This window comes from Sceloporus undulatus, chromosome 5 (genome assembly GCF_019175285.1).
Source record: "Sceloporus undulatus isolate JIND9_A2432 ecotype Alabama chromosome 5, SceUnd_v1.1, whole genome shotgun sequence".
Lineage (NCBI taxonomy): Eukaryota > Metazoa > Chordata > Lepidosauria > Squamata > Phrynosomatidae > Sceloporus > Sceloporus undulatus.
The window spans coordinates 82611366-82638958 of NC_056526.1; the positions used below are offsets into that span (position 1 = coordinate 82611366).

Sequence of the window (27593 nt, forward strand, 5' to 3'; positions counted from 1 at the left end):
AAATTTTCCACCCATATTCTTCTTGTTGGCCATATTTTTGTATGAGAATTGGTCACAAATACAACCAGAAGGGACTAATCATCACAGCCCCATTTGTACTTCTGAAAGGGGACAATTTTTGGCTGATTTTTGAATTTTGAATTTTTTAGGTTGGGGATTGGGAAGTATATGATGGCTTCAAGAGATGTTTTGGAGCTTTTTGCCCACCATTTTTTACCTTTTATTAAAATTAAAAATCAGGTGTAGAAGGGCTTTGTTCAGTTTTGAGGGCACACAAAAAGCTTTGGGTGCTTGTTGCCACTCTTATCCCACAGTTACATTAATTACATTGAGCTGCTTTTGCACATTCAATACATAAAATAAGGCTCAAGTTTTTTGTGTTTAAATAGGCATAGAGTAAGGACAAGAGCTGTTTACTTGCAGTTTATCCTGCTAGCCAGATTGTCAACCTCTTGTCTAAAGCAGTGATTCCCAAACTTTTGTCCTTTAGGTTTTGGGACTAACTCCCAGAAGCCCCAGCCAGCTTGGCCAACAGTCAGGAATTCTGGGAGCTGAAGTTTAAACATCTGGAGGGCCAAATTTGGTTTAAAGCAAGACAAAAACCATGTGTAGTTAGAGAGTTGCCAGATGCAGTGGTAGGAACAAACCTGAGGCTTTTCTTTGCAAGAATTCTAGTAGGTACTATGCAATGCACCTGAAATGGTCTCCTGATCCAGTCTGCTTTCTGCATAATTGTGCTGAAACTGTTGTTGAAAGTTATTGAATTACCTTTTATTAGATCAAGGCAACACAATTGCTAAACCTCTGTTTGCATATGTTGGTGTTTTACTTGAGCTGGGGATGTCTTCCTCTGTATCTTCAGAGAAGCCTATTCCCTACTCAAATACCATATATCCTTCTCTAGTCAATGTTTTACATTCCTAAAACCCCAGTGGTATTAACTGTAAACAAAAATAAGAGAGTCACTCATCTATCTGTACAATAAAATGTTCATTATATTTTTGTTAAGTCATAGGAAATAGGAAATAACAGTAAGCATACCATGTAATTAATGCAGCATTGTGTAAAACTTAAGCTTACTCTACTAGCTGTTCAATGAACTGAAACCACAGTGATGTGTTTAATGTGCAGTCATTATCACATGAATAATATTTGCTGGCTTAGCTGGTGTATTCTTTGTGCAGCTGACATTTGGATGTGATTGGTATAATGACCTAAAATAGGATTTACTGTCAATTAATGAATTGGTGTGCATGCAAGTGTTAGGTTTTGCCTATAGAAAGGCATTTAATAAGCTATCTTATTTGGGTGTGTGTATGTGAAACTGAAGAACCCAAACCTATGTTGTTTCTCATTACTGAGCACAAAATCAGTACGACAATGATTTCAAGGTCCTTGAAAAAAAATTAGAAGCTTGTATTGTTTGATTTTTGTTTTAAAGTCTTGAAATCTGTTATTTATGTTAAGATATTGTGTGAGACTGTGTGCTTATGTGTGAACATCATTATAATAAAAAAAAATCCTAAAATTTATTGATGAAAAAAGCATGTCCAACTTATCAATATTTCTTATGCTGAATTCCAAAGCAGCATGTGGATATGTGTCCCTGTACTTTTGCAATTTCCCTTTGGAAATATAGTTTTGTGCCACAAAAAAATGCTGGTGGTGTCCATATGTTATTTTATCCCCGTTTCTGCTTAAACAGCCACCCACACCTCCCCATCCATTTCCAATTCCATCAGATCTCTCCTTTCTTGTGTGTGTTTGTTTTAATTTGCTGAGCTCATTGTGTTCCATATTGTTGGGTTAAGTGGAAAGTAAATCAGTTTCTATGACAAGAGTGTGGCATTTCCTTTCTATGGAAGTGATCTATGTATAGTTGGACATTGTACCCTGCTTTAGCTGTGGGATACCTATCAGCAGTTTTGGACTAGTGCTGAATTAGATGACGTCTTCCAAGTGCTTTTTTGTTACTGCACAGGAATCTCATATAAAGGAGTTATTGAAAGAACTTCAAGTTCAAAATTCTGAGCCAAAGTGTTTTATTACAATCTATTTATTACATGACTAACATCTAAATGGGCTTTATCACCCCCAAGTGACTTTAAAAAATTACCCAAGATTTTGAGATTAGGAGCAGGCAGTAATATTGTGGTTCCGTCTTTTCTGGTGTGTAGTTGTTGCTAGCCAAGGAAAAAATCAACTCCAGGAAGTTCCTATACTGGTTTTGAGAGCTCTAGTCATGTGTAAGTTCCAGCAGTGAGTCTAGTTGTGAAGTCTGGCCTCTTGTTCAGAAAGTGCTTCTTCTCCTTTTAGTTCTTGTAATCTAAGTGCCTGTAGAAATCCAGTGTCATACAAAAAAACAAGGACCATCTTGAAGAAGTCTCTCCAGATTAAATCCTGTGTCATTCCTGATAGCATAACAGCTTCCTTTGCCTCCTCTCCTGCATCAGGAAGTAGTTTGCAAGCAGCAGCAGCAGCATCCAAACAGGATCCTAGCCTAATTAGTTAAGACAACAGGGGGAGAAAGGGAGGGAAGGAGAATTTTGTTGGGGGAGAAATATAGAAGGGTAGAAATAATAATATGATCAACACAATGGCAATTGAAATAACAGAGTGTCCACACAGGATTCTTAAAAACCAGGGCCCCAGTTCATACTACAGAATTATAGCTGTATGATTCCACTGTAACTACCATCATTCTACCCTCTGGAATCCTGGGATTTGTAGTTTGGTGAGATGCCAGAGGTGTCTGGCTGAGACTTCTGAATACCTTTCCCTAATCTGCAACCCTTAACATTTCATAAAACAGAACCGTGGTGATTAAAGTGGAATACAGACGGCCCTTGGTATCTGCTAGGTTTGGTTTCCAGGAACCCCCGTGGATGCCAAAATTTGTGGATGCACAAGTCCCATCAAATACGATGACATAGTAAAATGGTGTGCATATATAAAATGGCAAAATCAGGATTTGGCTTTGGAATTTATGTATTTTAAAAATATTTTCAAGCCATGGATGCTTGAATTTGTGGATAAATATGTGGATATGGAGGGCTGACTATAATAGTGCTATGAATGCATAGTGTAAATAGGCCCCTGGAGGAACTTAAATACACTCCATATCAGTGATTAAGAATGCCAATCATAATGTGTTATAGTTGGTTAGCAAAAGGGAAAATGGTGGGGAAAGGAACCTGAGGACTGCAAAGGAGAATGTATTTTTAAACGTCTTGGAAAAGGTTCCATAATTTTGTAAGAGAAAAGGTATATTATCTTTAACAATAAATACACACAAACATATTTGGTATCTTCCTTGGTTTAAACATAGTTGTTTTCCAGTGTCTTACAGACCTGATTATAACCTGATTCTGTTAAGGTGGTGAGATAGTCTGCTTAACAGCTAGTCCTGTACAATATGAAGATGATACTGCATCATAAACAGTGTACATTATATGCAGTGGCCATTGTCAATATTGTTATTTATCCTATTCTAAAGCCATTAATACACATTATAATACATCTTGGATCAAGGCCAGAGTTTTCATGTCCTGAACCTGTCACTACTTCCTGTTTTATGCCATTGTTTTAAAAACCATTTTTAGTGAAGTTAAGTAGATAAGATTATTTGGCCCTAAGCCCTATGTGGCTTGCCACAAGTCCTTGTCTGCATCTTAATTTTGTACACTAAATGATCATATTGACTTGTTCTGGCCAGGCTCCAAGGAGCTACTTTAGAGTTGCCCAAAGGCTTGGCCATGTGCCCTGAGACTTTTGAATGCTTTTAAAAAATTATTATTACTACTGGAGAAGAAAGCCATCATGCCATGTTACAGTCTGCTGTGAAAAGGCTCTTGAGTTTAAAAAAGCAATTTTCCATGTGAAGTGAATGAGTCACCTTTGCAGAAAGAGAATCCTAAAGATCCCTTGAATGTGTGAAGTTGACCTCTGTTTTTGAGATTGTTCTTACAAAAATGCTCACACCTTCAAAAATACAAATTATAGTGTAAGGGAAATATGAGCAAAGTTTTTCCCTTCCGAGAAGGTTCTTGGAGTGCCCAGCAACAAAGGAGACTCAGAGTTCGAGATGTGGTCAGAGTAAGGCACAGTTTAATTTACCGATCGGGGCTGGCAGCTCACCAAGAAGATGAATCCAAAACTGCCGCGCCCTGCTTTGTATCTTTCACATTCTTATACATTTTCCTACTTCTCTATATCCTAGCATAAGCCAATTACAAAAAGCAAGAACAGCCCACTACCTAATAAGGGTGCAAGGTTCAAAAGTTCATGAGTTAGGCTTGAAGTTACTAGCAAGGAGTTTCTTCAGCCGTTGCCTTGCGAAGGAAGCTAAATTAATGAAATAGGGTTGCGGTCAGGCCCACTTACAGGAATGAGCAAGGTGTAGCTTCAATTGCTTAAGCAGAGCTTATCTTTGGCAAGCTTTGTCCCTGTTTCTTCATACAAATTGATAACATGAACATAGCTATTTCATATTTATAAACTTCAAACCCCTCAATAGTAACAATCAACCTTAACCCCTGATTGTATAGTATATAAAGATGACATAATGTATGTGAGCTGCTTTGAAAACTCTTATATGCTAACACAGTCCTGCAGACACACTTTTATTATCTTTAAGAGCTTTGTAAGCAGGTCACATACATTATCTTATCTTTATAACACTTCATAAAGTGCGTGGGTGTTTTTTTGTTGATGTGTGCTTTCAAGTTAGTTCCGACTTATGGTGATCCTAATACAAACCTATTCCAGGGTTTTCTTGGCAAGATTTGTTCAGTGTATTCTTAACCAAAAATTGGAGATGAGGAGCTAGGGCTCAGTGGGCTCATGGGTTATTTAACGCCACCAGCTGAAAATGTGGGTGATGGATTTGAATTCGGGAACTTATAAGTTGGTGTTTATCTGAGGTAAGGATAATACATTTATATGTGATACAGACTGTTCATGGAATTTCAGTGTGATGAACAAATGTCTTATGCAAGAGAAGGATCTCCTTCTTTGGTTTACTAGAATCCCTGAACACTTGGAAGGAAATGAGTGAGCTGTGTAGAGAAGCTTGAATGTTATAGTTTTAATGTTAATAGCGCAAGTCTTGTCCAGCTACAATTTTCTAGTAGTTGCCTTGAGATTATTGAAAGCTACAGTTGCCTGAACTCTCCCTGGAAGCCAAGATAATTAAATTGAGGCTGTCATACTTTGGCCACATCATGAGAAGACATGAATCATTGGAAAAGACAACGATGCTAGGAAAGGTAGAGGTAAGCAGTAAGAGAGGAAGACCACATGCCATATGGCTAAACTTAATCAGGGAGGTCACAGCCTGAATCTACAAGACCTAAGCAGAGCAATGGGAGAATAGGGGGACTTGGAGATGTCTCATCTACAGGGCCACGATGGGTAGAGGTTGACTTGAGGGTAGTTAACAACAACAAACAGTTGTTGGTTCAAAATACCTGTGTGTTCATATACACATTAAAACGTCTGAAATTCATTTTTCTTTGTTTTTCAACAAGCCAAAACAGTGCCAGTGTAACATCCTCATTAATTCCCAGTGAAAAATAATAATATTTAAGGCTGAATGTACAAGCTACTCATATAACTCCACTATGTGTCCTTATAAAAACTGTTTACTGTATATACTCATGTACAAGTCTAAAATTTTAAGTCAAAAATGTACCCAAAAAAACTGAGTCGACTTATCCACAGGTCAATATAAGTGCTGCATTTTAACTCTTATTTAAAAAGGAATTATCCCCTGGTGAAAGGCAAGAATATAATCAGTCCTGGAAGCACTGACCTTCCTCCCCACTCTCTCATCCATTCAGCCTTTACTATGAACACAAACAGTTATGCCAGCTGGAATTGTTAAAAGTTCTTTGGCATTGTTTTCCTTTGCTTCCTGCTTTAGATCCTTTGTTACATGCCCTTAAGTTTTACCTTTGACTTATCCATAGGTCATATCAAAATCCATAATTTTGGCATAAAAACCTGCCCTCAACGTATACATGAGGTTGACTTACAGTATAGTTCAGTATATACAGTACTGTATATACATAAAATCACATAATCCTTTATAAAATTGAAGGGAAGGTCTTATGGTGTGACTTTATGAGGATTTATTTAGCATCTAATTTTCCTTCAAGTTTCATCTCTACTAATTAAATATTACCTGTCCAATAATTGTTCAGTTTTGCAAAACAAGTAAGTCTGTTTTTGGCAGAATTAGTCTTTTATCTACTTGCTGAAAAACAGTTTTAAAGCTTATTTTCTGCTTTCATTAGAGTACAGTTTATTCCTGAATATGATGAGTTTGATCAAATTTTTTAAAATGAAATCTAACAGACAACTTATTCACGTAGCTGGAATGTGTTTACATTGCTCTGAGTAAGAAAAAACATCCTGGCTTGTCAGTGGCTTAAGAGTATTTGATATATTAAAATTACATTCCACCTAAATGAAAAATGTTACTCAAGTGTATGTTGTTTTCTCAAATTATGCAGGGTGCAAAGGTGTGGTTTATGAGACGTTTCACAGCTGAGGTAGTTTGCTAAGAGAACTGCAAGAATACTATTCTCTCCCATTCCCTGTTCTCTCTAGGGGGGCTAACACGCCACTGGCAAACATTAAATGCAGCCTCCATTTCTATGTCACTAATATTGAATTCTTCAGTCACCAGAAGAATTACAGTATTGCAGATCGCAAACCAGATTGGTTTTTGGTTTGGTTTTATCCTCAAGCCATTCCAAAACAGTGTTTGATCTGTTCGTGTTTCTATGCTTGACTGCTGGAAAGTCCATTTTCACACTAGAGAGTGTCAAAGGATTTGAAAGGCGCATTATTATAAATGTTCTCTAAGGTGTGGATAGCTGTGTTTAACCACACATAGCAACTGAATGGCTCTGAGGGGAATATGGAAGATAGCATTGAGTCAGAATGCTTTTGTTGTATTTAAAGAGGGTCTGCGCGCAATGATTTTAGTTTGTTGGCAAACTGCATTGATCCCAGAGGGACACATTGTTAGAAATTAATTTGTGCCATTTATGTAATTGTCTTGCCTAAGAAATATAATAGCAGCAATCCTAAGATGCTACTCTTTTTTTAAACTGAAAGATATAGAACTGAGGAGGGGACAGTTCTCCTTCAAACTGCATATGAACAAGTTCCTCCTTTTTGAGAAATTAAGGTGTTGAGACGGGCATTTTTGCTCTTTTCAAAGGTTAGCCTTCCTGAAACCCTTCCAGATGTTTGATACCACAACATCTTTCAGCTCTTTATAGAGACCATTCTGACTGGAGTTGATGGGAATTGGTGGGCATCAGGTGGTAAGAGGCTTTGTGGTTCATTTATAAAACCTCAAAAAACTCGGGACCTGAGAGATTACCTTCTCTCTTATAGATCCATGTGGTCTTTGAGGTCGTCTGGAGAGGTTTTCCTAGTTTGCATGCGCCTGATGTCTGCTTGGCCATCATTTGGAGCAGGACATTCAGTGTAGTGGCACCTATGAAGAATGAATGCTCTGTTGCCAGAGCTTTGACATACACCACTTGTCCTTAGTTTTCAGTGCATTTGAGCAAGCCTTACCTTTTAGCCTAATCTGACATTTTGTTCTTTGGACCTCAACAAGAATATGTGCATTGTATTTTACATATATTTATATTATAGTTTACATTTTATGGATGAAGACCACATTGAATTTTTTGATTTTAAGTAATGTATGTGCATCTTTGTGTTTGCAAATAGATATTCACCTATAAGGACTGTATTTTCTTTCTGTATCCTTATTTTGTATTATTTTGAATCATCTTGTATTCTATGTTTACATTCAAAATCAAGCCAAAGGAAGGAAATATTGACTGTGAACTAGTGGGAATTGCAAGAAAATGTTGTCATGTGGAGTACTTCTGTTCACAATACTCCCTTCTCTTCCTATCTGCTTGTTTGTTTTTTCCTTGTCTCTTCCCAGCAGTCAGTCAACATTCTTTGGCAGCTAAACATACTCTGCTTTCATTGTGCTGTTTTTATCTACTTCTATTTTAGCCCCCCCCCCAAATATTTTTTTACTTCTGCAAATCTTTGAAATTCTCAGTACTAATGATATCACACTCTTGTGTATGGGGATTTCTGTTAATAATATAATCTAGGCACCTGTAGTTCATATCTGCTAGTGAATGCAATGGTGTATCTATTTAAAGAGTTCAATTTATATTGCTTTTAATAAAGTTGATGTGCTCTGTTTTCATCATGATAGTTGCATCCCCAGCATCATTGCATTCTGTGTTTACTAATAGCAAGTCCATTGCAATTTTATTGGCTCTTCGCCCTTCTGTTTTTTCTTTCTTTTCTGCTTCAAGGTCTACAATTTCCTTATACTTCCCACTTTGGATATGGTATATACTACGGATACTGTAGCTACTGTTGTTTAAAATTGCTTTCTGTTTAGATTTTTTGTGGCTGCATTGCAAATGCTGGCACTGTGTGCAGGAGGTAACGTATGTTTCAAATGTTTCTGTGATAATCGGAATAACGTGATCAGGTAGAAGCAAACTGTAACATAAAGCTTAAGTTTCCCAATGAAAGGATAATCTTGCAGATTTGACTCTGGATAATTCAGCATCATGGGCAGGTTCTCCTTGGTCTTTCTCTCATATTTGCTGTCATTTTAACTTCCTGGCAACAGTCTACCTTCACCCACCAATTTCAGGCACCCACTCAGTTCTTCCTAGATCAGTTTGATGCTCTATTGATCTTGGGGTACACAGGAATCAGTGATTACTATGCCTGTAAGACAGGTGTTCCCAACATGTAGTCCGAGAGCCCTTAGGGTTCCACGTGCACTTTCCAGGTGCGCCACATCCAGTCCAGGAAAATGAAAGAAATAAAAATTGAATTAAATTAAAAATAAGAATATATTCTTATATATACTCCTAAGACATAGGGTAGGCCTCTTAGCGGCTCTGCCATAGAAAAAAGGGCCCTGCAAGTCAAAAAGGTTGGGAAGCCTTGCTCTAAGTTATGGCTGCAGATGAGCACAAGACTGGCAGTTGCAGTAGCCCACCTGCAGAGGGAATCCAAGTGGCAAAGGCGGATAAACCAACAGATCCTGATGGGCTCTACTGGGTTCTTGGCATAAAGAATTGGCATCAGATCTAAATTCTCATACCTTTTGTCCCAGTGTTAGAAGATGACCCCACTTTCCGCTTTGGGAGTTGTTGATGAGTCTGCTCACTTTAAAAATCCACCATTGGTGCAAGAGAAACAGCTGAGGAAGAGCACAAGCCCACTTGAAACTTTGCATCTGAGATAAAATACCACGCTAGAGGGTCTCATGTTGGCATACTCATTTCCTGGTCACTAGCAGAAGGAAGAATTTCTTGCTCCAGCTGACAGTATGATTGTCATAAAATATGATTGTGTTCTTTATTTGGCTTCTCCAGTTCCAGAGATCATTGGGATATTTACACATACAGTACTGAAAGTTAAATATACTAGTTTTTCTAACCTCATTACTGCCAGCTGTCTATTTAAGCACTCCGTCATTTGTATTCTTTCAAAGTTAAATATTCATTAAATTGAGTAATTTCAGTTTGGGAAGAAACATTATACCATGTATGCTCCCAAAAGTCCATTCAGACAATGGTATTGTATTCTCATGGTGTCTATGTAGAATAAGTTTGGGAATGGGTCTTGGACTCTTGTGTGCTCTTTCCTCCCTGCATCACTAAGTAGTAGATGCCGTACCTAAAGTGGGAAATACCATATCTATATGATGAAACAATTAGAATGATAGATCTTCTGGCAGTAGTCAAACACTTGGGCATTTGGATTGTAAAATGAAGTGCCTACTGGGTTTTTCTAAAAATCTGCACACTGCCAGAGGACCTATGAAGAGCTGGAATTGTATTTCAGACGGAGAACAGGCTCTTCCTAAGGGATCGGTGATGCTCATACAATCCTCTCCAACTCTGGCAGTTCAAGAATACAGTCTGAAGTTGCTCTGCATCCTTACCTGTTTTCTTTACTCTTACCATGAAAGGAAGTGTGAATGGGCTGGTTGTTTTTGCATTGTGTGTGCCTTCAGGTTGTTTCTGACTTATGGTGACCCTAAGGCAACCTTAACCTCATGGGTTTTTCTGAGGCTTAGAGTGCATGGCTTGTCCAAGGTCACTCAGTGGATTTCCATGGGTACACACATTAATATATTCGCTCTTACAGTTGAGATATGATTGACATGTTTCTCTCATTCTCCTGTTACAATGTAAATTTGATTTTAGGCTCCAATCACTAGGCCCAGTTACCTGATAGTAAGTGAGTCAGATTTACGAATGCGCCGCCTTACGAAATTTCCGGGTTATGAAAAAAATCCATAGAAAAAAACTGTTCCGGGTTACGAAGGTTATTTCGGGTTACGAAAAATTTTTTGGTGCTTTTCGGCGCTTTTTCGCACGAAATCGCGGCTTTCGCTATTAGCGCCTATGGCTTTTTCAGCTTACGAAGGATTTCGGGTTACGAACGCGGCGGCGGAACGAATTAAATTCGTAACCCGGGGTACCACTGTACATGTCCCTGGAATAATTCTATTCCCGGGAATTTTGCAACAGCTGTGGAACATTCTGAAAATAATATTGTAGAGTAGTAAAATACTGGCCTTACACTCTCAAGTTAAGTCCATCCATCATGGTAGGACAGGAAATTTAAATTAAAGATGGTAGGAAGATAACTGAAGAGCGATCAACTATTTCCTGAATCTGACTGATAAAAGGAACAAGGACATGTTATCTGATGCAGGCATTGTTTCCTTTCACCCTGAGTGACTACAGAGTTGCTGAGGCAAAAACAGTGCTGAAATAAATTAATGATATTGCAAACACAGCACATTTATCAAACATTTAAAGAGGCTGACAACTTGGGATTTTGTTCCTGAGGACTGTGTCATCTAAGGTCAGGCCTCTGACAATCAAGAATCTTAAAATAATGTCTGTTTATAAAATAAAACTTAATGTTCTTTAAAAATAAAAAATATATAACATTTTTATCATCATCACAGCTTGAAATATTATGTATCATCAGCTTACTTCAAGTAAATAGGTGCATTTGGGGGAATGGCATACATAGGCCAGGATCTAGAGAGGCTTCTCGGCTATCCATGTGGTAAACAAAAAGCTCACTCCTAAATTTAGGAAAACTTTGAGAATGGCTTATGATTCACCATATGAAGTTGCAATGTTAAGCAGAAGTGTGTATACACAGGACTTGCTTGGGATATTGCCTGTGGAAGATATCTTGGAGAAAGTGGCTCTAATCCTAGTAATCCTAGTAACATTTTGCAATATTTTTTAACAGTTCATCTGTGAGCAGTATCCTTGTCTGAGCAAAATGTCTAATACAGTATTTCTAAGAGAGTTTCTAAGTGGAGCCTTTATTTAAGGATCCATACTAAAAATTATGAGTATAAAATGATGATTTTAGAAACTGGGTGGCTGGAGATACATCATTTTCCTTGCATCTTCCACTGGAAAGACTGTGTATGGCAAAATGTTAAATCTAACAATTATACTTTTCCCTAAAAATGCAGCTTTGCAACATATGAGTGTGCATGTGGACAATGTCAAGTTCTGTAGACAAAAATATGGTTGTCAAAATGATAATGTCAAATAATTTTACAGGAGAACAAGCCCAGATGATTCTGACCAGATTTCTAATTATGGCCCGGTACAGACTGGCGCAAAGCATCAGCCTCAGGCCCAAATTAGGGTTTGGGAGCGTGCAGTGTCCGCACACTCCCAAACTCTAGTGTGCGGCAACGGCACCATCATGGCAGCCTCCCACTCATATGGGGCCACCATGATGACGCACGCACGGCACAGCATCCGGACGTTGTGGCACTGCACTTGCATCATTGACATGCAACACTGCACCAATGGTGCACTCATGGCGGCAGCCGCACGCCACAAAAAGAATCTGCTTTCAGCGGGTTCTTTTTGCTGTGGAGGGAGGCCGCGTGGTTTGGCTGCTGCGGCCTCCCTTGGGAGCAAAAATGGGCGGCTCCAGCCCGCCCTTTCGGGGCGGTCTATCAAGCCCCATATTCAAATTTAGCATTAGCACAGAAACTTAATTTAAAGCATTATCTTGATTTTGTATGTATGCATGCGAGCACATGTGTATGTGTGCATGCATGTCTTTTGTATGTATATTGTGTCGGGAATAAACTGTACGTTTAAATATTAAATTACTGCTACCAGACCTGAGCCTATAGAACAAATAAGCTAGAGATCTTACTGTTGTTTTTGTCACCAGTATACTCTAGGTTTTGTTGTATACTTTAGACATTTTTTATTATTTTCATGGGCAGGATCTGAATAAAGTTGGGTAGTTTCAGCTAAATGTGAACAGGATTGCAGTAATAATCATTTAAGGATTGTCAATATTTATGGGCCCCATGTAGGTGTACATTTTATAGATGGTAGCTCTTGTAGACCATAAATTTTAATTTTACTACCCTTGTAGGCATGTTAAGAGCTACTTCAGAAAATTGTCATTGCCCTTCATATCTCTAATAACCACATGAAGAGTTCACACAGTTTCTCACACTGATGTAGGAAATCTGGTCTCTTCCAACTCTACGATTCTATGTAACCTTGGATGATGTGTGAATTACATTTTTAGGCCTGGTTACTAAGGTAAGATACGGAGTTTCATTGAGAAAGAATTTCCTCTCCATCTCTCTTTGCTTTCTAAAAAACTTCTCTGAAGGATTGGTGACTCTTTTGAACACTGTGGGCTGAGCAGCGAGACATGAGAGGAACTGCCGATTGAGGAGAGCATCATTCAAAATTAGTCAGAGGAGTGCCCAATTTTGAGTAATTTTTCACCAACAAGTAACCTTGTCTCCCTTACTATAGAGTTCAGGAGAGCAGCTAACCTTATCGAATAACTTTTTGGAAGACATCATTAACTCTGGGATGGGGTTGGGGAGAAGGAGACAAGAAGCTTTCTTTACAGAAAGATTCTTAACCAATCTTAGGATTCTTTGAATAAAATCTTAGGTTGCATTGTTTCTATATGGTTGTGTGTTGTTGTTTTAAATAATGCCACCTCTTTCTAAAACAATACACATTGGCAGTTAACAATATTATTATAGGAACGGGCTATCTACCAAAAAGATCTTACATATTAAACTGTCTGCTGTTGAATATGTGTTGACTGATTGTGAAGCATCTAAACATATATCTGATTACATATATTACATTTTGAATAGACTAAAGAAATACCATGTATAGCCTTTATGGGTCAGTGCTGTGTATCATATGAAGTGCTTTAAGAACAAGCACATACATTTGTAACATATGTAGATATGCCTGCTGCTTTACGATATGACTTGCATCTCACACAAGACCACATGAATTTAAGTATTCAAACTGACAATGATTTTATAACCATCTGTCTTTATAATGAGCTAGGGAGAAGGATTTAAAGTGATGAAAATTATCCTGATATATAACCTTGCTTTCTAGCCATCTGATAACTAATGCTGTTTTTATTAGCCCAGTGAAAGCTGAACTGTCATTATTATTTTAACTGTTTTATGTGCCATGTAAAGTCCTACTTCTAAACAGTCTCCCTGGGGCTGTACTTACCCACATCATGTCTAGACGTTTTAATTGTGCAAATGTAGTATGTGCTTAAACACATCAGACTTTGATGCATTGCATCCTCTCATTTCCAGCCTCATGCTAGCAAAGGAACTTGCCTTCCAAATATCCTTAGTAATATTTTGAGGCAATGCTCAGCAATTATCTTTTTAACTGAATGCCTTGCTGTATACACAGTGGAGTGCTTCATATGTTGTCCTGTATAAGCTGCAATGAATGAAGGCAAACACAGCCCACCAACCAATCATGGTCCATCAGAAGTTTGAGAACTGACAAAAAATTCCCCAACACTGAACAGGCTGAGACCACACCATTTCAGTGTTAGAGTCAAATTATGCTCATATTATTTTGTCACTTGAACTTTGTTGAGGAACTTACTCAAGTTTACATGCAGAAATGTGGGATGGATTCAAATGACTGCTTAAAAGCTTACATTTTGATGTCTCTACTTGCACGGAAAAGTGGTTATAACTGACCTCTTTGTTTTGTTCTTCTACAGTTACTCAAAAAGTAGGGGAGCAGAGCAGAGGTAAAGCTGGGCCTAACCAAGTGGTCAAAGGCTACGTGTGACCACAGTACACTCTTTATGGAGTACTGTACATATAAAGAAGCTTTTAAGCAGATATTGAATGGCTCTTGGCATCATATTTGGCTATAAACCACTGCATAGTACCTCTTTTAAATTAAAAATGACTGTATAGGTGTTTGCAAATGTGCATCTTGAGTAATCACAGCACTGCTGGACCTCCCTTTCTGAGATCTGTTCTATGGCATCGGTATAATTTTTTTTAACTGAAGGGAAATCCTTCTCAAAAAACAACAACAAAGGTTTAGGGTTTCCTGAGAGACCCTTTGAAACCTCTTGACAGATCTGCTCTGCAACTGTAGCGTCACTTGAAAATGCATGGCATAGAGCATGTGGCTTAATTTAAACTGTTCATTCAAATTCAGGCTCTCAAAGTAGTCACCTGTCAGGCCGTAAGTCTTTGGACAAATATCTGGGCATCTGATGTCACAGAAGGTTGTACAGCTCTAGTGCTGGGTAACTTTCAAGATTACTTGGAAGATGAACAAAAGAGAAGTCCATTGTAACATCATTTCAAATCAGGCAATAATAAAAATAAATGCTTTTTGCCATTCTCGAGATAGACAGCCCAGGAGGGCTCTCAATGCCATTTCTGACCTATACTCAACTTAAAACTCAAATGTAAATGAATGAAGCTTAGAATTATGTCTCATCCAAAAAACGTTTGAAGTTTTTCCCCTGGCATTGGTTCAGCTACATTTGGGTTGCAATAGAAAGTTTGTGATGGTAACTTGATCTCCCATACACCATGACCTTATGAATAAAAAAACTGATAAAACTTAAAAATAGAGGATATCCTAATTTTTTTATATATATTCATGAATGATCTTGGCCAGACATTTCACTTTATGATCTTGGATTACTTTAAAATCTAGTGGTACTATTGACAGCCCTTCTTTTCTGAATCTACAAATTGAAGGTGATCTAAGGTGGCATGACAAGATGGCATATCTTGAGTCAGGTATTGATCCTGCTATCATTGCAGCATTCTGCTTGAACTGAACAAAAGTAGTGTTTTATCATGGAAATAACAGTTCTACTGTTTGTTTAAAAAATTTCAGAATTTATGTAAAAAATTCCATTTCATATGCCCATTCTGTCTGGAATTTTAATGTTAAGGGTTAGCTGGTAGGAACAGAACGCTAAAGAAAAAGGGTTTTTTGTTTCCTCTTATTGTTTAGTGATGGTGTTAAGAAATATTATAAAGGAGATTTGTTGTCCATTATTGCTGCAGTGTATACAGCTAACTCTGTTTCTAGCAGTGTTCCAAATGTAATTGCTGTGTTAGATACTGGGTTCATTATTTTACTAGTTTGAGAAATAGGAAGATGCAACTTCTTTGAGTACTTTCTTTGTAGAAGATATAGCACTCTTAGAAGTCAAATGAGAAACACATGGTTTGGATAGATTCCTCATAATACTTGTGATGCTGCCCAGGATGCATTTGTGCAAATAAATTGTTAGCAATCTGACAGTTTGATCCTACACTACAGTTAACAGAAAAAATTAGAAGGAAGAAATGTTATTACAAAATTATAATTTAGGTCTTGATTATCTAATTACAGTACAGTAGTTACTTTAGGATGGAAACTGCTTAATTCGCTTCAGATATTGTCTATACAGGTTGAGTCTCCCTTATCTGAAATGCTTGGGACCAGAAGTGTTTTGGATGTTGTTGTTTTTTTTGGGGGGGGGGATTTTGGAATATTTGCACATACATAATGAAATATCTTCAAGATAGGACCCAAGCCTAAACATGAAATTCATTTATATTTCATATATACCTTATACACATAGCCTTAGGATAATTTTATACATAATATTTTTAATAATGTTGTGCATGAAACAAAGTTTGTGTACACTGAACCATCACAAAGTAAAGGTGTCACTGCCTCAGCCACCCGTGAGGACAATTTTGGATTTTGGAGTATTTCGAATTCTGGATAAGGGAAACTCAACCTGTATAACATGATGAGTTCTTGAGCCATTTTAATTTTATCCCATAAACAAATGGTGATGAACAGTACTATGAATTCCAGAAATTTGTGGGGTGCAGAATTTGTCTTTCAGAACATTTTTAGTTTCTTTTAACTGTTGTAAGTCTCCTCGAGTCCCAGACTAAGGAGTAATCAGGGTGTTGTTGTTGTTGTTGTTGCTATTCAGAATTATACTGTAACTTTGGAAAAGTCTGATATTATAACCATGGGAATATAGCTGAATAAGTTTGAAATTCTAACTCTGGGTAGCTGTGCATGGGAACACTTACTTTTCCCAGTCTGTAATATTGGTGAATATGTGCTTGAAGAATGCCTTAAAACATGCAATCATGAGTATATCCACTTAAAACAGAGTTTTAAAGAAAGTTAGTATTGATAAAAGAGTTTTAAAAATATTTGATATACCATGATGTTTTACTTGTTTTACTGCATGCTTTCTTCTTTCATAGTCTCCTATCCTTCCTTTACAATCTATAACACTTTTTCAAATGAAAAGTGTTTGCAGGGGTGCTTGCTGCCTTGGCTTAAAAATGTGTGTGTATTTTCTTGCTAAGGGCGAACATCCCTCTTGTTCACTGAACACAATTATAATGTCAGGCTCCTAATTCTGCTTGAAAGTTTGGAATAATTCATTGATAGAAAGTTGTATATTATGTCAGAACAGAGCCAATAAGAGTTAAAACCTTAACGTCATGCAGCTTCCCATCAACTATTTCTGTGGCAGAAAGCTTAAAAACAAAGCTTGATATATTTACAGCAACTCAGGTGTTGTTTTTTTTAAAGTTACACTGCTTTAAGGCTATTTTTTAAGAAAATATTTACTTAGATGTATATTAGAGGACAGAATATTGACAAAATATACCCATGATATTACTCTAACAAACTGCCATGCAACACACATCTTGACTAATGAAGAAATAGGATATACAGGCCTAATCTATTCAACACATGTCAAACATTTATAATCTATCCAATTCTTTTTTTCCTTTTTCATATCTTCATTTGGCAATTTACTTCATCTTTTTCATACAGTTATTCTTACATGATAATGCATACTGAAATCTAGTCTGTGACAACCTGAGGTACTAAACACTTCTGTCTTACTTCATTGTCTTCAAAAGTAATTGTCTTGTTCCTCTTAGGCTCTATCCATGAGTTGTGTATTACAGCATTATTTGGAATAGGGTCGGCTTCTACTATTGAAACGACACGTTTTTTCATTTTACTTTTCAGAACTTTTTGAAATTTTTGCCTAGTGAATGCATATAGTAGAGGGTGGAAGATGGTGGTTCCATATGCCATGACTAGAAAACATAATCTCAGCTTTACCAAAAGGTCACTTGGGCCCAAACATAAAATTGTTGTATTTAAAACTGTAATTGGTGTCCAGCAGAGAAGAAAAGTTGAAATGATCAACAGTGACATTCTGAAGACTCTCTTCTGTCTTTCTCGTCGTTCTCGGTGTCGTTTTACAGCCCGCCGTAGAGCAATTATAACAGAAACCGAAGTCCTTACCCCAAAGACAACATTTCTCCCTCCACTGCTTTGTGATGCATCAGTGGTTTCATGTTGTGTAGACAAAGAAATTGTCTTTTTCTTCCTTGCTTTTTTCTTCTGTGCTGTGGAAAATCTTGTGCCTATTCGGATATTAAGTGCCTGGAGTATTTTGCTATATGTAATTAGCATTACTACGACTGTGAAGAAGAAGATTGGAATTTGTACTAAAAGGTGGTAGTACATTCCTAGTTCTGTGTGATATTCATTTGCACTGACACACAAGAGTGTCTTATTTTCCCAAGTATTCGCACTGTGAAAACTGAAGAAATTTACTTCAATGAATGGAATCAAAAAGGAGAAAAAGGAGACAATCCAGATTGATGTCATGAGTATCACAGCCCTTCCCATTGTCAAAATACGATTTGCAGGTTTCACAGAGATATCATATCTGTCCAAAGTAATGGCAAAGACATTGATTGCAGTGGAAACGCTTGCGAAGGACACACAAGCTTCATGGAAGCAGCAGATAAGTGCAGAGTTATTCTCCAGTGAAAGCAAAAGAATAACTATAGTTAGAGGAATACATCCCACACAGATTATTACATCGAGAACATGAAGATTCATTGTAATAATGTTGCTGACGGAATTGATTAAGTTGGATTTCATGCAGTAAAGTACCAATACAGTGAGGTTGCTGCCAAGTCCCAATACTATTTCTAACATCAGAAATCCAGTGAGAGACACTTGAAAGCTTAATGGGTAAGACAGTGGTTGGTACATATTGGTGTTGATGTCATCAATGGCATCTCGAACTGTAATGTTAGATTCAGACTGCATGTTGACTTCTGGAATGGAAGAGAAACACATTCTTTTGTTGGAAGTTTGTTTTGCCCTGAAAGATGAGAGAGAAGAGATGAAGCTGCTTGATTCTGAATTATTTTAATAATTTGCAAAACTAAAGAAAGACAGGTTTGGATTTTCATTGTACTTATTGGGCTTAGCTTGCACTAGTTTTAGGTGGTTAACAACTACTCTTTATAAAAAAAAAAGATGTAAGAAAGACATTTGTGTTACAAACTGAATGCATGCATAGCTTTAGTTTCCATGCCTAATAAAAAAACTAAGCTAGCTTTATATAATGCTTGGATATGGGGTGGGGAGGCAGTTACTGTCTTTGAAGGAGATAGAAATGTATCTCTAGCATTTTTAGGATAATAACCTTAGTAAAACTATGTGACATCATTTTACTCAAAGTTCTTTGTATTTGTTGTGTATTTCAGAGTACAGTATCAATATGTGTGAAGAGTCTTTTTGCACCAGTATGTAATACTGCAGTCACATATAACAGCATATGCACTAAAAGGAGTATAAGTACACCCCCTATAAATTGTAAAAGTATTTCTGTATAAATGTCCTGACTTTCTTAACATTTTCCATTCCAGGAGACTTTAGCACGCAATGTTTTCTTACTGTTGAACTACTGATCTGCCTGTAACAAGAACACTAGATCCCATTTTTTTGTTACCAACATAAATGAGATCCATACTTATGACAATGGCTTTATGTAGATTGATCTAAATGGATGTGGATGTGGATGCTAGCAGTGTGTAGGTTAGAGTGGTCCATTAAATATTGGAAAAGAGTGTTATTCCTCATAATAAAGAAACACACTCAGTGGAATAGCAATAATTGCAGCACTATGATTTATACTGTGACCACGCCCTCAGTATTGTAGATTACAGGGTGAAATATTTGTAGGAGATGAACTGTTTTGGAAAATTAACCTTCTGTGCCGTAGATGTAGTGGACCCTTGTTATACCCTGGGGTTTGGTTCCAAGATCCCCCGTGGATAACAAAATCTGTGTATACTCAAGTCCCATTAAATATAATGACATAGCAAAATGGTGTCCCTTATAAAAAATGGAAAATCAAGGTTTAATATTTGAAATCTATACTTTTTTTGAACATTTTCAAACTGTGTATGCTTGAATCCGTGTATAAAAAAATCCCAGTATAAGAAGGGCCGGCTGTATTCTGATAGTTTCCTTCTGTGCATTTACTGTGAAGTTCCAGTAGGGTTTACTCCTATGTAAGTGTACAGAATTGCAACCTGAAAGATGTTTTGACATAAAAACATGCTTGGCTTGATGGTTTCGCACCACCCCCTTTCAGTCCTTCATAAAATGAACTTTTAGAAGTTAAAAATGAACTCAATGAACCTGCAAAAACCAGTCCTTTCAAATGGAAGCTTCAAATAATAGGCTTCTAAAAAGTTCTTTGGTAATTAGCAGACATATTTATTTAAAGAAAATAAATTATTTTTTCAATTTGTAGCATAAAAACACAACCAAATCATCACATGAAAGTGTGGAAGAGTTGATACTGTGTATGATTCTTAAGTCACAAGCATGTGTTAAGATTCATTTGGAATGTGTTAATGAATTATATTCCAGTGAACTGTTTAACAAGAAACTCAGATTCAGGGTTGGTAAACTGAAATAAACCACATTCAAGCTTATTCCTCAAAAGTAATGCAAACTGAAATTTTGCAAAAGATGGGGTAAAAAATTAAACAGACAGATTAAATATCAGGTCTTTATCCCGTTCATTAGATATTCAGTTAAATAAAAGCAGAAATATTCAAATGGGAAGGTAATTAAAACACAATGCATCTCCAGAGATGTGCTCCTTTTGTAAATGTTAAACAGAGGTTGGGTGCATGCAGCCTCTGACCTACCTGTTTTCTGTTGCCTCAAGGGCCCTTCAACTCGCTGTAGCAGCTTGTCATAAATTCATACATGGTGTCACTGACAGATTTTGACATGCGGTTTCACCTGGCAACAGAGATGGCTGCAATCTGTTTCCTGCCTGACAGAATATTTTAGTTTTCTTTTTGTTCAAGCACCTCAGCAGCAGAGTAAACAAAAATACTTAGTTTCCTAATATGTTTCCACAGACCAGATCCCAGTGAATAAGAATTATCTTTTAATCCATCCGTGGATAGTAGCACTGTTGTAAATGGTTCGTAATTTCTTTCCTCTTCTGTGTTGCTTGGCACCATTTTTATTCCCCCCCTTACAGTAACAAAATAAAAATTGAAACCAGTTTAATTGACTTTGGAAATCTATTTAGATATCCTCTTGTTGCAGGTGTACAGTGGTTTTATTCATCTGGAGTCATTAGTCTGGAGTTAGGTTGCTCATTATTCTGGAATTGCAGGTTTGCAACAGAAATTGCTGTTTGTTGTAATAATCCAGTTCCTGTGTTTTCCTTTGGAGCCATGATGTATGTCAGCTGGCTTATAATAGTTTCCTTAAACTTTAGTCATTTTAACAAATAACCCAAATAACATTTTATGGATATATTAAAATTTTGTTTTAGTCCTAATTTTAGTTTGCTGGTGTTATCCAGACAATCTTTCAGGGAATTCTTGTCTTACTGTTCCTTTGTCCATCAGCCATATCCACATTTCTGGTTTTGCATTATATATCCATTTGTAAGAGATGCTTGCCATTTCTACTTTAGCAACAATCCACTGAATAAATCTTCTTTCATTTGAGCAGGTATCATTTTAGTCTTCTGTGTAGACGAGTGCATTACACACCATTTGTGGGGTAACTCGATAAATTTCCCCCCAAATCCTCTATGTTTTAAAAAATGTATTATAGACACGTCCTGAAGCTTGTAGAACAAACTGCAAGGAAAATCCCCAGGCAACTGTGTTCTTCATGTTATCAGTAATGAAACTGAATTAGATGCTGTGTACCCATGGAAAGGAAAAAGAAACATGTTAAAAACAGAGATCCAAAAATAATATAGATAAAACATTTTAATATGGTATAGTCTGATTCCGCATTGTGTAATATGGCTTCTGTGAGGCAATGTGAAAACATTATTTGCAGTAAGTACGTAACATTAACTGTCTCTCAATATGGTAGATCTCCCCCCATCCCCTGATTTTTTTTCACTTAGCTCTATTTAAATTGGATGTACAGTATTTAAAAATGACATTAAAAGGAGATGGCATCAGTAGGGGGGTAAATTCTGTGCTGCATTGTTTTCTTAAATACATTCATAGATCTTATGAAATACATAGCCCTAATGAGAGACTAGTTACACACTACTGCCTTGATTTCATGTGACTATGTAAGAGCCTCAGCTGCTTCAGAGGAATGATAGCTAGCCTGATTTGCAGATGCCTTTTGAATTCTGCACTTTGTGTAAGCTTATTTACATTACACTATTCAAACATACCTTCAACGGCAAAGCATTTAACAGAGTAGCATTAAAAAGAGCCCTATTTCTCCCCACAAGCAAATTGGAGATTAGTCATATAACCCATCCTCCAGACCAAAACAGCTATGATCCTGTATGAAATATTTGAAGGTACTTGCAACATATGTGACTATCTGATATTTTTAAAACAATCTGGACAATAATCCTTTTTATTGTGTTGAGAAAAATTTAGCTGCTGGAACTTTAAGCTGTGCCATCTCTCAAGAGCTCTTTGGCACAAACCTGATAATCTTCTATATCTTATGCATTTACAGATAAAGCAATTGTAAACTATTGGAACAAAACATATATGATACTGTTAACATTATGTGTGTCATCAAGCAAAAGAACAGAAAGTCGAATTTTAAGTTGAACCAGTAATCTCCCCCCCCCCCTTCACAAACATATTTTCTTAGATGCTGCTGAGGCTCTGTACAGTAATAAGGAATGTGCCTTACCTCTACGAAGGATTGAATACATTCCTGAAGCTGGTGGAGCAGTTCCAGTTTGGAGGGATTCACTGTTTTTGGTTTGTTTTTTTGTTTTTTCACTTGTTAGCAGAGTAGAGGGGAAAGAGGGTAAAAAGCATCTCTCCAAAACAGGACCTTAATGAAAATTTGTATTTGTGCTGTGCCATTGTTTCAGCGTTATGTTCATGCATACAGCATGTAATGCTGCTGTCAGAGCCTGCTGCAGTCTCCCACTTCCTACTGTAGAATCAATAAGCATCTGCAAATGCATAATGAAAGTAATTTAACATACTGAAGGCTTCTTGTCTCCAGAGACAACACAGCAGTTCAGCCGTTCTGAAGAGGAGCAGCTTTGCTGCTTAGGAGAGCTTGTTCTGGGCAGCTTGTGCAGAATGACAGCCTACCTTGTCGCTTCCCTTCACTGCAGAGAGATGCAGTGCATTCACTAATTTTGATTGGTCAGTGATGTTGGGCTTAAACTGTGCTTTATGCATGTGGGAGTGAATTTTATTTTTCTCTTTTTTAAGAGGAGGGTTCATTTTTAAAGGTATAGTTTTAAAAAGTCATTTGTATATAGTTTCCCCACCAATATATTAAGGATATTGGCTTTATTTTCCATTTTATACAGTTTCCTTTTTCAGGGTTGTACAGCATTGCGTGTGCTATATGAGATCACACTAGAAGGGGAAAACAGGTGAAGGGTGCACCTCTATTATGGTTAAACAATTGCACTGTATATACCTACTGTCTGTTTTAGGGTCTTCATCAGCACTGCCAGTTTTGGGGGAATTCCCCAGAATCCAGGGAATTTAATTAATTTCTTTTTGGAGATTTTGACTGAATATTCTGATAAATATTGGGGAATTCCAAGGATTTTGGATTTTGGTGAAACATTCCAGGGAATATCTTCGAGGCTTGTTGGCAGCACTGGTCTTCATGCTGTGTCTGCTACTGTTGGAAATCCAGTCTCTGCAACTGATGACACTCAGTCTTAGCCATTATCTTTTGTATGGAGGTCAGCTTTTGATGCCCACTTTGAATAAACTACCTTCATGATACAGAAAATTGGAAAATGTGTTTTTAGAATGCAGAGTATTTGTGTTAATAATAGGGGAACCCATTTAAACTCATATTAATTGTAATTAACATGGATTTTAAGGAACCTTTGGGCCACAGGTTGCACTATCCAAAATAAATGTTTACTTATTTGCCAGGTCTCCTTGATGGCAAGGGAGTCTTGATATACAATATACAACTATCTCTTGGTAAACCTTATGACCTGTTTCTATAGCCCTTTTAGCAGCAAATACCGAAATCTCTGAGTGTGTGGTTCAGATCAAAAAACATTTCACTATACAGTGAAAGTAAAAAGAATTGTTTTTGTGGCTTTTCCCACTTCTGTCTGGTCAGCTTCACAACTGTGACCTTTTTCTTCATTTTAGCTTTGCCTCAATGTTTTCTCTGAAGGTGTTCTGATTATATTTCATTTTTATTAACAAGAAGCAGAAAACTTGAGATATCATTGTCAGTTGTGATAATGAGTAAAAAAACAATTGCATTAATCCTGAATCTAGTTTTAATTTGCTCTCTGTGATTACCTCCTGGAGGTCCAAGATGTGACACTGACTGGCCATCACTTTCACATTGCCAGATGATATACCCATTTGCTAGAAAGACTTTAAAATATTTATACATTTTTACAGAAAGTTCTTGTCTGCTTTTCATCTTTATTAGGTAAGCATCCAAAGCTCAATAGCTGAAACTACCGTAGGTTCAAATTAGGCTGCTTTGTGAAAATTATTCTTTGTCTAGTTTGGATAGAACTCTAAACCAGAGGTGGAGAAAGTGGTGCCCAAGGATCTAATATTTTTTGCCCCCAAATAACCTCTAGGTTTGGGGACAATTTTAGATCCAGGGGAGACCTTTTCTTCAAACAGGGAATGACCTAGAACTGGAAGTCCTGCAGCGTGCCAGGTGCACGCTACTGGAACAAGCCCCATTGTTTCTAATGGAGCTTGAGTTTACACAGTATTTCCCTTATGCAGCGAGGTTCAGAACGGATACCCTGCGTAAGGTTGCCTGGAACCGCCGGAAATAGAAGTGCTGGTGGCCTATTCGGGACCTGGGGCCCGATCCAGGCTGGGGCAATCAGAGGCTGCTCCAAGCTGCTGGTCTACTTCACCCCCATGACTGCCTTTTTGAAGACTATGGCCTGTTATAGACGGGCCCTTCCCCTCGTCACATGCTAGCGGTTGGCTGGGGACCTAGTGTCCACACTGGCCTCACCCCTAGCATGTGATGGGGGTGTAATAATGGTGGCGCCCTATACACACAGGCGCCGCCATTATTACGTGCCCCAGATATGATGCCGCGAGTGCCATTTCGGCGCTTCTTTTTAGCTGCACCGGGAAGCCTCGCGGCCTGGCCGCTTGGGCTTCTCGGCGCAGCTAATGACGGCGCAGGCAGAGCGCCACTTTTCGGCGCTCTGTAACGCGCCACAGTCTTGCTTTTTAGATAGGAATTTGAGCTCAGTCTTTATGCCCTTTTATATGATGGAGAAGGCACTGCAGTTAGAAATTATTATTTTCAATACTCTAATAAATAATAATAACAAAACTTTATTTATATCCTGCTTTTCTGTTGCAAGAACAATCACAACGGCTTACATATTGAAAAACCATCCAATATACAATACATAATGAATATAATATCTCCATATATCCCCCCTATAAAAAGATGTTACAGTTAAAATTAATCTGTTAAAATAATAATAATAATAATAATAATAATAATAATAATAATAATTTATATTTATATTTCCCACATCTCCCTGTGAATCGAGATGGGATTACAACAATAAAAACAGCATTACGACATTAAGAGCTACAAAATACACTCAATAAAACAGTAGCACCGCTAATACAGTACATTGACTAAATCATCATCTAAAATATATATCATTACAAATAGAGGTGGAGTATTTCTAACTCTCTTATAACACATTGGGTGGATAGGCCTGCCGGAAGAGATCCATCTTAAGTGCCTTCTTAAAAGCATCTAAGGTGATAATGAGATAGATCTCCTCTGGCAAGCCATTCCATAATTTAGGGGTTACAGCAGTTAATGTTCTGTGGGAAGTTGTTGTTAACCTGATCTTTACATGCTCTAATAAATTCTTTCCGGTTGTTCTGAGAGTGTGGGGCAGATTGTGTAGGGAGAGGTGTTCCCTCAAGTTTCTCGGGCCCAAGCCATGTAGGGCTTTAAACATAATAACCAACAGTTTGTACTGCACCTGAAAGTTAATCGGCAGCCAGTGAAGAGATTTTAATACTGGTGTTATTTGGTCTGACCTAGATGTTCCAGTGACCAATCTGGCAGCTGCATTTTGCACCAATTGAAGCTTCCGAACTTGGCACAAAGTTACCCCATGTAAAGCGTATTACAGAAATCTAAACGAGAGATTACCAGTGGATATACCACTGCCTCAAGGTCCTTTTGGTCCAGGTAGGGATGCAGTTGGCATATCAACCGAAGTTGGTACCATGCACTCCTGGCCATCATATCCACATGGGATGATAACTTTAAAGATGGATCCAGGAGGACTCCCAAACTGCGAACTTTGTCCTTTAAGGAAAGTGTGACCCGTCCAGGACAGGTTGGCAAATCTCTTTCCCTGGACTTGGGGTACCTATTGTGCATACCTCTTTTTTCTCTGGATTCAGCTTGAGTTTGTTTTCTCTCATCCAGCCCATTACCAACCCAAGGCATGCATCCAGAGGAGAGATGCCATCAAAATGCTCTTAATACCAAAGTTATCAAATGAGCAGAGGAGAGTTAATTTATGGCCGAGTGATTCTATTCAGGAAAGGCCTGCCGGAAGAGATCTGTCTTAACAGCTTTTTTGAATCTGTCTAAGCTAGTGATTTGACGAATCTCGTCTGGCATGCCATTCCACAGACTGGGAGCGGTTGCAGAAAAGGTCCTCTGGGAGGTTGCAGTTGGTCTGGTCTTTATAGGCTGCAATAAATTCCTCCCAGAGGACCAGAGTGTGCAAGGTGGATTGTACAGAAGTAGGTGATCCTTTAAATACGTTGGACCCAGGCCATGTATTATTATTATTATTATTATTATTATTATTATTATTATTATTAACGTTATTTATACCCCACCCTTCAGCCCTAATGGCTCTCAGAGCGGCCTACAATTATTTTTTTTAATAAGACGGTTCCCTGCCCTCAGGCTTACAATCTAAAAGACACGACACAAAAGGAGAAGGGAATGGTGGTGGGGAAGGGGATGAAGTCCAGTGGTTCTTCTCTCCCTCTGATGCCTGGACCAAGGCAGATGGACTGGAGGGAGGGCTCTTCTTCTTCAGGCTAGCCCTGGTGGAGCTGGGCCAGCCTATTCACTCCCTCACAGGCCAAAGGATGACAGTTATGGAGGGGGGAGCCTCTATCTTCAGGCTAGCCCTGATGGAGTTGGGCCAGCCTATTCACTCCCTCGTAGACCAAAGGATGACAGTTATGGAGGGAGGAGCCTCTATTTTCAGGCTAGCCCTGGTGGAGCTGGGCCAACACCTTGTACTGTGCCCGGAAACCGATATGCAGCCAGTGAAGTGATTTCAGGATAGGTGTTATATGGTCACTCCTGGTTGCTCCGGTGACCAACCTGGCTGCCATATTTTGTATTAATTGAAGTTTCCAGACTGAGCATAAGGGTAGCTCCATGTAGAGCGCTACTCTAGTTACCAAAGTTTGAATCCCCACTCAACCATGAAAATCTTGGGATAGTCACAGTCTCTCAGCCTCAGAGGAAGGCAATACCAAGCCCCCTCTGGACAAACCTTGCCAGGAAAATCCCATGATAGGTTCTCCTTAGGGTTACCATAAGTTGGAAATGACCTGAAGGCACACAACAACAACATTCATTAAATTTACTGTGTTCAAGACCCTTTCCAACTATGCACAACCCTTTACTGCTGGTACATGTGATTCAGAGATTATGTAGACTAGAGACCTGATAGTTCTCAATATTATTTTCATAATATCTAAGTAAACCAAGGACTCTTGTTTGCTTTAATTAATTTCACCCTCAAGCATCAGA

General features: G+C 38.0%; 2 protein-coding genes across 2 annotated transcripts in view; one reads left to right on the plus strand and one right to left on the minus strand.

Moving 5' to 3' along the window:
- COG5 (component of oligomeric golgi complex 5) overlaps positions 1-27593 on the plus strand; it is a 183190-nt gene that overhangs the window by 28296 nt on the left and 127301 nt on the right. The window lies entirely within an intron of this gene.
- GPR22 (G protein-coupled receptor 22) lies at positions 16143-22894 on the minus strand. Its single transcript, XM_042470847.1, has 3 exons — positions 22479-22894; positions 20483-21503; positions 16143-18636 (listed from the first exon to the last, which is right to left on the minus strand). The coding sequence occupies exon 3, from the start codon at positions 18609-18611 to the stop codon at positions 17310-17312; it is 1302 nt and encodes a 433-aa protein (XP_042326781.1). The 5' UTR covers positions 18612-18636; positions 20483-21503; positions 22479-22894; the 3' UTR covers positions 16143-17309.